Below are 10,599 nucleotides of genomic sequence, written 5' to 3'. Positions count from 1 at the left end.
CATCACATTATTATGACCATTAAATGTAGGCTATTTTGCACGCTAAAATCTGATTCATCACAGGTAAACACAATAAAGAATGGGAACGTAAATTGGATTATGTATTCTAAGTTGTAATTCCTCTGTATGTCCTGTTGGTGACCTCAGTGAGAAGTACTGTTAAGACGCTCTTAGCCGGTAACGAGTACTCTGGAGCACTCGTAGATCTACGAGTGTTTTCACGACGCTCTTAAGCTATGATGGTTTCGGGAAACAGTCGGCAAATCTTAAGACGTTCGTAAGAGGGACTTTACGACGCTCTTAGGCTTAAGATGCTTTCGGGGAAGTGGGCCCTGCTCTTTGAGGCAGCCCATAAGCAGTAGGTTGTTTCAGTGGTTATCTTTGGCTGAATAAAACTCAATCAAAAAATCTATTTCGGCTGCAGCTAATAAAACTACTCACATGATTTGTCGGTCAGTAGAGATCAGTGATGCCAGTAACGCATTAGTCTATTTTGACTACTTTTTTCAGTAACGAGTAATCTAACGCGCTACTATTTACAAACCAGTAATCAGATTAAAGTTACTTATCTAAGTTACTGTGGGTTACTATTTTTGTCATTTTCCTTAATAAAAAAATATATTCTTTGCTTTCTTCTTGTCTTGGGGATTAATGTCATGTAGGCTATGCTCACGTTTTCAGCATGAGCACAATTCACGTGTAAAACCACGCAGCGACACAAACGTAAACAATGAAGGGAGAGAGAGAGATGCACATTTCATCAGTCATTACTTTGAGTTTGTGTCAGCTAAACATGACAACATTAAGGTACATTGTACATTCTGTGCTGGCGACAAAGTGCTGTCTAGCTAGACATCCCAAGTCTCCCGAAGTTTTGGGAGTCTCCCACATACTGATAGCGGCTTCCTGACGCCCGCAAATTACATAAAATCTCCCGGAACCTAGAGCGAACAAGAGCACGCCAGACCGGACTTCAAATCGCGTGTGCATATGAGCTTAACGCGCACACAACGGAGAGAGAGAGGAGTGGTGCATTTGTGCCTGAAGCATCCAAGACAGAGAGCATCCTGGTCTGTTTTGCTAAATCAACCAATCAGTTTTCAGTGTAAGTGTGCTTATATCTCTTTTCTCCCAAACTTAATTAATCAGTTCAGTCAGTGTATCTAGGAACAGGAGCGTGATGGCAGCGTCAGTGCCCCTAAAAAAGGAAGATTTTAGACCCATTTCACATCAGACTACACAAAAGTGTACCCAATTGTCTCAAAAGATTAAAACATAATGATAATCTCTCACACTGCACTGTTTGTAACAGCGACTTTAGCATTGCTCACGGCGGGTTAAATTATTGCAAAATACTGAGGTGAGTTTAACAAGTGTAATTTAATTTGCATATTACTCAGGTCTATACAAGATGGCTAGTTGCCAAGGCTACATGAAAAACAAATCTACAAAAAATCTACATATTTTACTATAACAATTTCTATCAATAGGCCTTCCTTATTTGGTGTACTTAGACATTATTGAACAAACATCTGAATTTCAGTATCTAAGTAGGTTAGGGATGTCTGCTATACATTGATGTTAAAATGCACTTCAGTATAGTGAGTATTGGCACAACCAGTTATAATTTTTATGTTGAGGTGGTGGGGGTGTTGTCAGCAGCTGCTGAAAGTATCTAATAATGTAACTTGTAATCTAACTTAGTTACTAAGTAATCAGATTACTTTTTCAAGGTAACTGTGGCAACACTGGTAGAGATCCCATACTTTCCCCACCATATTCAATAGAGCCAACATTACCTTAAACACACACACAAAAACAGTTGAATTCAGTAAGCTTTCATAGAAGTGTTGCATTTCAATGTCTTCATTTTGATTGAAAGAGTATTGTGTAGTTCAAATGTACATGCACAAATGAAATAAAGACATTTCAAAATAATGTCAAAGAATTATTTAACCTACATTTTAATGAATGTTCCACCTACAATGCATACCTACAATGTTGAATGTCCTATTATGAGGTCAGTTGCAACATTTGACTTTGTCTATTCAAATATAAATTGTGTGTATATTATCATATGTATTCATATTACAGCAGTGTGGGTGGGTAGCTGACAGAGGTGGGTTTAATAAAAATGTTGTCTTTCCAATATAGTCTCTGAGAAACGGAAGGAAATGCAAAAAGTGTTGCAACCAAGTGCTTTGCTCAAAAGCTCCAAACTGGCAACTGCATGCTAGCGTAGCTCCTTAGCCACTACACTTCCACCTCCCCTAATGTGTAATGTGCTAATATCAGATTTGCCATGTCCATTTGCTGACCACTTACCACATCTGTTTCAGGGTGATCAGATGATGGCATGGCTTTGAAGAGAGGTCCAGGGGACGGCATGATGGGTCACCTCCCCTGCCTGGGCCTGGTGCTGCTCCATTTCCTCCAGAGCTGGGGTCAGCTGCTGCAGTCGAGGACGCCCCCGTCCACTTTCCAGTTCACCGACGGCATCTACAACACCACCATTTATGAGAACTCCGCCGCCAGGTCGTACGTCCGTAGCGAGGTGAAGATGGGCATCTCCCTGGTGGGTCGGCGCTCCATGGACATCATGTACGCCATCGAGTCAGGCGATGATGAGGGGCTCTTCCAGGCCGAGGATTATATCTTGGGAGACTTCTGCTTCCTCAGGATACGGACTAATGGAGGGAATGCCGCCATTTTGAATCGTGAAGTCCAGGATAATTACACGTTAAGTGTGAAAGCCACCAGCAAAGGTGGCCTGGAGGCATTCGCTAAAGTGAACGTGCAAGTTCTTGACATGAATGACCTTCGACCTTTATTCTCGCCCACTTCCTACTCTGTAGTTGTTCCCGAGAGTGCTGCTCTGGGTGCTAGTGTCGCCCAGGTGACCGCCACCGACGCCGACACAGGTTCCAACGGAGAGTTCTACTACTTCTTTAAAGAGCGTGTAGAAATATTTGCCATCCATCCAACCAGTGGTGTTATTTCTCTGATTGCCAGACCTGACGCCAGCTCACAAAACAGATATGAACTCGACGTCCTGGCTGTTGACAGAGGGATGAAGGTTTATGGAAACACTGGAGCCAGCAGCACGGCCAAAGTAACTATCACAGTGGAACGGGTCAATGAGTTTGCACCAGTTTTGAACGCAGTCGCTCTCACCCCATCTTTGGCAGATAAGGAACCGATATATGCTGTAATCACTGTGGAAGATTTAGATGATGGACTGAATGGAGACATAGAATGGGTCTCCATTATAGAGGGAGACCCACAGGAACAGTTTGTTATTGATCGATCTGCTGTTGGCAATGAATACAGGGTTAAGATGTCTGAATCGGTAGCCTGGGAAAAATTTCCATACGGTTGCAACCTCACGCTCCAAGCAAAGGATCGAGGTATGCCGCCCAAGTACTCTAATGTGCAGTCTATTCAGTTATTGATTGAGAAGCCACAGGCTGTCCCAGTCAGATTTGAAAAAGACAGTTACAGTGTAACACTGAATGAGTTTTCCCCACCAGGGAGCATCGTTGAGACGGTAAGGGTCACTCCTCAACCGAAAGGCGTGGGCTACAGCCTGACATACACAGCAGAGTCAGATTATTTTATCATTAACAGTCGAACAGGTGTGATCACTACCGCAAGGAGATTCACCACAATGGTCCAAGATGCGTTTGAGCTTGAGGTGATGGAGAGTCGCTCGGATCTGAAAGTAAAAGTGCAAGTTAGCATACAGGATGCTAACGACAACAGTCCTATCTTCGCCAAGACATCATACGATGTGGCCATCAACGAGGGTTTGCCGGTGGGGACTGTGATACAGGTGATATCTGCCACAGATGCTGATGCAGGGGAGAATGGATACTTAACGCACAGTTTGGCCGGTGCCCTGCTGTTACCTTTCAGCATTGACCAGAACACGGGTGAGCTGAGGGTAACGCAAGAGCTCGACTTTGAGACTTCGGCCGAGACGTTCCGATTCGCGGTCAGGGCCTCAGACTGGGGCTCGCCCTACAGACGGGAGAACGAGGTCAATGTCACCGTCCGCCTCCTGAACATCAATGACAATCCACCTCTGTTTGAGCGCACGGAGTGCACAGGGGTGATTGGACGGGATTTCCCTGTGGGGCAGACTATCATGACCATGTCAGCCGTGGACGTGGATGAGCTGGAGACGGTCAAGCACAAGATAGTTTCAGGTAATAAGCAAGATTTGTTTAACCTGAACCCAGACTCTGGGATTCTGTCCCTACGCCGGTCACTTATATCAGTTGGAACAGGAAGTGGACAGTTCTCCTTGGTCGTTGTGGCGACAGACGGAGAGCTCTTTTCAGAGATCACCTTTGTGAATATCTCTGTTGTGAGGGGAAGTGCACCTTCTAGAAAGTTCAACTGCAAGGACACAAGGGTTGCTCTGATATTAGCTGAGAAACTCCTCAAGAAAGCCAAGGCCATGGATAAGCGCAAGATGGATGACACCTACACAGACATCTTCTCCGTCAACAGACAGTCCCCTCAATTTGAGACCTTTCCCTCTGATATATTAGTGCGCGAGGACTTACCTACTGGAGACAGTGTGTTCAAAGTCAAAGCACAAGATGGTGACACAGGCTTTAATGGGCGCATTATCTATGCTATATCTAGTGGCAATGTTGACAGTTGCTTCAACATTGACATCGAAAGTGGTTTAATAACTGTCTATCAACCGTTAGACCGTGAAAAGAATGACCGGTATCTCCTTAATATAACTATATATGATTTAGGTCTTCCTCAGCGAGCCAACTGGAGGCTATTGACTGTAAACATTGAGGATGTGAATGACAACAGTCCTCAGTTCCTACAGGATAGCTACACTGTTAGTATTCCAGAGAACAGAGCCATTGGTAGTGAGGTGATTCAGGTGACGGCCGTGGACAACGACTTAAGTTCAAATGGAGAAATCTTCTACACCTTACTCACCAGTACCCCTCAGTTTGACATCAACAGAGAGAGTGGCACCATTTTTGTAAAGGCACAGCTGGACCGGGAGTCGGTCTCAGATTTTACTCTGAAGGTCGAAGCGAGAGATAAAGCTGAGAAGGGCAACCAGATGTTCTCCGTCACAACTCTGCGGATCTTTCTAGACGATGTAAACGACTGTGCCCCAGTGTTCATTCCCAGCAGCTACAGCTGCCGAGTGCTGGAGGACCTTCCCGCGGGCGCGGTGATCGCCTGGATTCAGACGCAGGACCGCGACCTGGGCCCGGGAGGGTCCGTCACGTACTCCCTGACCAACGACTTCTCAGGGACGTTCGAGGTTCACCTCGAGAGCGGGGCAGTCAGGGTAGCCAGAGACCTGGATTACGAAACTCAACAGTTCTACAACCTCACGGTGGTGGCCGAGGACGGTGGCTCGCCAGATAAGCTGCAGTCTGTGTCTTACGTCGAGGTGGAGGTGGTGGACGTAAACGAGAACTTGTTCGAACCTTACTTCACAGACTTCGTCCTCAGGGGGTTTGTGAAGGAGAACTCACGCCTCGGCACGAGCGTCATGCAGGTGTCTGCCCAGGACGATGACAAGGGTCGAGATGGAGTCGTCCGATACACCATAAAATCAGGAAGTGGCCTCGGAAGATTTTCCATCGATGAGGAAACAGGTTAGTTTACTCTCAGAACTAAGATGACGTGCACAAATAATTTTAACACACTGTATTCCTCTAGAAGCAAAAACGTATTACCAAGCCTGTTTGTTACGATTTCTACAATCTAAAAATGAATGTGTTGAATGTGTTGTTTTTTAACACACCTCTATGTCCAGATAGGGACAACACAGTTTGTGTTGAAAAAAAAGGCTGATTAGAAAAAAACTGAAACACTAAATGCCAAGCTTAACCATGAAGTTCGGGAAGGCCTTGTAGAAGCCTATGCAAATTTAAATGACCTCACATAGATGAGTAAAGTGCCAGTTCTGCTCGTCCTTAATTGACACTGTACTGTGGTTCGATAGTGTGTGGGACCAAACTGGTTTGAGGTTAAGCGAATTTGAGGTTTATTGGATTCCATTCCTGTGAAATTGGGAATAGAATCCACTCTTTGGTTTTACCTCAGTGGTTATTTGTTATTTTTGTTCATCTCATATTGCAACACAGAGGCTATTTCAGACTTCTCCAGTCCTGTTCTTGATGAGATTTTACCAAAAGCACTGCAGAAAACGTAGTGTTAGCTTTATGTCTCCGTCCGCGTAACCACCACACGCCACTATTTAAGGTTAATCAGTATTGACCATGGGATGGATAGGGTGGCCATGACCTCCACTGCAGTGGAGCAGTCACATGTCTACTAATTAGGTTGGGCCAACTAATCACCCTTGTGTTGAAACCGTCCCTGAGTGACGGACCGCAGTGTAGCTGGTTGTGTCAGGGCATCCAGATTGACATTGATTTTCCATGGAGAATCAAATGCACTAGCAGTGGCAGCGGCAGCCATGGGCGAGGGGTTGGGGGAAGTTTCATTTTCATAATTTTAGTCCATTTTTACCAATGGAAAAAAAACAACGTTCTTGTGATCTAGAGTGTCTTTGATTTTCATTGGAGTGGGGGCTATGATAGATACCTCATGTTTAGTTTATGTTTGTTAGAGGGGAAGGGTTTGAGTCGGGGCTATGATTCATATGCTTCATATTTGCTTTATGTTTATGTTATGTTTATGTCAATGTGCTTTACATAAACCTAAATCCATAAACCTTGTCAGGATAGGTCCTTGGAGCACAGGCATATCACTTTCAAGCCATACGGCTGACACACATATAGTGCATTTGTTGCTCACTGTTGAGTGCTGTGTATCACATTAAACTACATCAAGGAAGGAACAATTGCTTTTCGAAAGTCTCAGGAGAATTGAACCTTCTTGTGAAGTGCATAGAATGCTTTCTATTCTAGTTGCTTTCTACTTTCAAGGAACTAAACTATTTGTGCATTGTCATGTACAGTATGTTGCATCCAGCAGACATGTATACAAGTCTGTATAGGCCTACCTTTGCTACAGTGTAATTACTAGTAATTAGTAATCAGTTATTACTGCCTTATTACATTCAGATAGGCTATATGAAAAAAGGGGAAACCATAGTGATACAATACTGTTCATTCAGTCTCTTGAAGAAAATTAATTTGCAGACTACAGATCTAGCTCCAGACTATTCCTTAAATATGATCACTGTTCCCTGGAAGGTTTTCTATGTCTCTAGTGTTTGATGTTCCTCGGCCAGCCTGTTTGAACTGAGGCTTTGAGGGGAGGACTTCGGGTCTGTCTGGAAGGCAGAGGGGGAATATAAAGTTGTCATGGTGTGTCCAGGTTTCATGTAACTCTTACAGGCTTTGATGCATTCACAAGAGGCGGTGGTAGTGTAGTGGTTAAGGAGCTGGGCAAGTGTGCAGTAGCCTGAAAATTGTCGGTTCGATTCCCGGCTTCCACCGTTGTGCCCTTGAGCAAGGCACTTAACCCCAAGTTGCTCTGGGGGAAAAACTGTAATCCCTTGTAAGTCACTTTGAACAAAAAGTGTCTGCTTAATGTAATGTCATGTTTCTGTATAATGTCTGGGCTGAGCCAGAATCTACTGTCATATGAAAGACTGTATGTGTGAGAGAATGCTATTTTTATTCTTAGTTTTAGCCTACTGTTACTTCAGTGTTTCCCATACATTGACTAATCTGTGGCGGGGCGCCACAAAATAAAAATCGGCCGCCACACATAAATATTCTATGTTTAATTGAATTGAATTTAAATTAAATTAAATGTAAGATCAAATCCTTGCATTGCCATTGAGCTGCACTTTTTATGCACGCAGCCTTTCCTTGCCCCGCCCCGCTCTCTCTCTCTCGTAGCCCGCTGCCCCTCCTCTGCATGTGCATTTAACAAAATATTCACGATTGTTGAAGGATTGTTCTTGCCACATAGAAGCATTGCATAGAAGACTTCTGGCTAAATTGCTATTAAATCCGCTTAGCATCGTGACCATGCTGCGCAAATTTGTTCAAAACTGCTGCATTGAAGTTAACTCTGCTAAGATATTATCACAACATAGTAGGCTACATTGAAGAGACTAATATAAGTTAAGTTATCTCAAAGCTAACGTTAGAATACTGTTTGGATGTCGAATTTAGCATGCTTAGCCTATTTACAGCTGCTTGTCAATTTCGTTGAAGGGCTCATTTTATTGACTCTGACACTGAATGTTTAAAAAATCCCGATGTAAATGGAAAAGTGTTTTCCAAAATTCAAAAGTGCTTGTCCCAAGGAGAAGTACGAACCTTTATTTTAACTATGTAGAAAACGTTATGAATTGCATCCACACATCAGCAGCCTTTCAACTGTGTTATTGCAATTTGCAAGGGTTCCCTCAAGTGACAGGCACTCAATTAGACCTACACTACCAAGACGATGCCCCCCCCCCCCCCGTTGTCCAAGTCAGCTACCGCCACAAATTGAATCCAATTCTGTGGGAAACACTGTACTTCATTGCATTTCTTCACCATTGTTGTATTTCAGGCACTTGCTGAATTTTGTTAAATTTCAAATCTCTAAATTGCTTACAGTTGCAGTTAACATCAATAGTGTAAGCCGATTTTTCTGATAGGATTCTGAGCTTTGAGAACTTATATGTTTTGAAACAATTACGGAAGCCCTTTTAAATTTTTCTATTTAGGTTTTGGCACACTTTATGATTTTTAATTACACCTATAACCACATTATTCAAGCGCTTTTAGTTTTTCGTTGTTACCAGGAACAGTCTGTTCCTCTCTTGAGAGTTTTGTTTTTTTGTTTCTTGTCTTTATGTGTGCTGCCCTCCTGCCTTATACCCTGAGGAGAAGCTTTCTGGCAGAGTACTTCACTCAGTAGCATGGCACGCGCAGGCCTACCGATCGACAGCGCAGAGCAGAACAGCAGCACATCAGCACATCACAGCACACCCATGCCACGTCTCCCCCATGTTAGAAGTAGGTCACTCAGTCAGCAAACTAACGTTCACCTCCCAGTGGCGCCGCTTGTGTTCACATATAGTATATGAGGGTGAGGGAGTGCCGTTCAGGGTGTTTGATCAGGACAGGGAGGTAGTCGCCATGGTCACAGAGAAGTGCGGACTGCAGATGTGGCACTTCAGTCAAGAGTGATTAGCTGTGTGCCGTGATGAAGACCTGAAGGTCGCCTAGTGGTGTAGTAACCCCAGACTGGGTCACTGCTGCTGCTGATGCTGCTGCAGATGCTGTTTTTTTTTTTTGGTCTTTTTTTTTTTGTCACAGCTCAGAGGGGCCCCCTTGGGTGACTGCACCCTTAAGTCTGACAGATTCGCTGTGAATTCAGCCGAGTGATGGTTGGCACGGCAACCAGGGTGTCAGATGGCTTGCCCCCATGTGCCATCCAATGACATTTTAATTTGGTATTCATTTGAGAGTTTGTCCCAGAGACAGAGAGTACACATAAAAATACCTCTCTGCAGGACTCTGTTGGACCAACAGATCATAAGACCTCTGAAACACTGTTTTTTTTACAATCAACAATTAAACTTGTGTGTATTAGGAGAATATGTAAAAACAGCAACTTTATACAGGGCTTACAATGTTCAGGCATTATGCATGATTTCAGGCGTGCACTTTGGTTTAAGATTTGAAAATAGACAATAGCTATTATGACTTTAAAAATGTCTGATAACTTCAGGCCTTGCTTTAAGCCCTGTTTATAGCTGGTCTATTGCTGCTGAATTGCCTCCGTACATGAGAAACAAATCTCCACAAATCCTCCCTGAAGCATATGCCAGCTCAAACCTCGACCACTCTGATGTGCTTCCAGTGTTTAAGGCAAAACTGTTAAGTTTGTAAGCAGTCACATTTCACTTTCACACATTCTCACTTAAGTGAAGCGAAGCGAAGCAAAGCATGTAAAGTTTATTTGTATAGCACTTTTCACAGACAAGTGTCGCAAAGGACTTTAAAAAGAATAAGTAAAACATGCAGAATAGAATACACAGTAAAGAAACACAACACACAATATAGGCGACAAAGAGGAGAAGGGGAAAGGTGCACAATGTTGATATGTAAGTGCTCATTACTACACTTGTGTGCTTGCAGGCCTCATCTACACAACGGGTACTCTGGACTGTGAGACCCAGGATTCGTACTGGCTGACTGTTTATGCCACTGACAGGGGTGTAGTTCCCCTCTCCACCTCCATCGACGTCTTCATCCAGGTGGAGGACGTCAATGACAACGCTCCGTTGACCTCTGACCCCATATATCACCCGTACATTCCGGAGAATTCTCCCAAAGACGTGTCCGTCATTCAGATCCAGGCTGAGGACCCTGACGCCACGGCGGTCAACAGCCGCCTGACCTACAGGATAACGGCAGGGAATCCGCAGAACTTCTTCGCCATTGGTCAGAGTACAGGTGAGAGTTGGCCTTGAAGCTCATTTTCATAGAGGAACTGAAAGCTACTGTAAGTTTGTGTAAGGTAGTTTAAAGCAGTTTAAGATCATGTAGACCAGTGGGGGGCAGGTCCCCCAGGAGGTGCGGAGGTACAGCAAGGTAGTTTAAGAGTGCATTTTCTCCCGGAGACAAG

General features: G+C 44.1%; 1 protein-coding gene across 1 annotated transcript in view; it reads left to right on the top strand.

Moving 5' to 3' along the window:
* The first annotated feature begins 2,356 nt into the window (after positions 1 to 2,356).
* fat3b (FAT atypical cadherin 3b) overlaps positions 2,357 to 10,599 on the top strand; it is a 57,834-nt gene continuing 49,591 nt past the window's right edge. The window contains exons 1-2 of the mRNA XM_076274914.1: positions 2,357 to 5,645; positions 10,110 to 10,427. Coding sequence (XP_076131029.1) covers positions 2,357 to 5,645; positions 10,110 to 10,427 — 3,607 coding nt within the window. The remainder of the gene's footprint in view (positions 5,646 to 10,109; positions 10,428 to 10,599) is intronic.

This window comes from Alosa pseudoharengus, unplaced genomic scaffold (assembly GCF_046254945.1).
Source record: "Alosa pseudoharengus isolate Yale_2024_CS ecotype anadromous, Long Island Sound unplaced genomic scaffold, YU_APseudo_1.1 YU_APseudo_1.1_scf_8, whole genome shotgun sequence".
Lineage (NCBI taxonomy): Eukaryota > Metazoa > Chordata > Actinopteri > Clupeiformes > Clupeidae > Alosa > Alosa pseudoharengus.
This window is presented reverse-complemented; position numbering and strand designations above follow the sequence as displayed.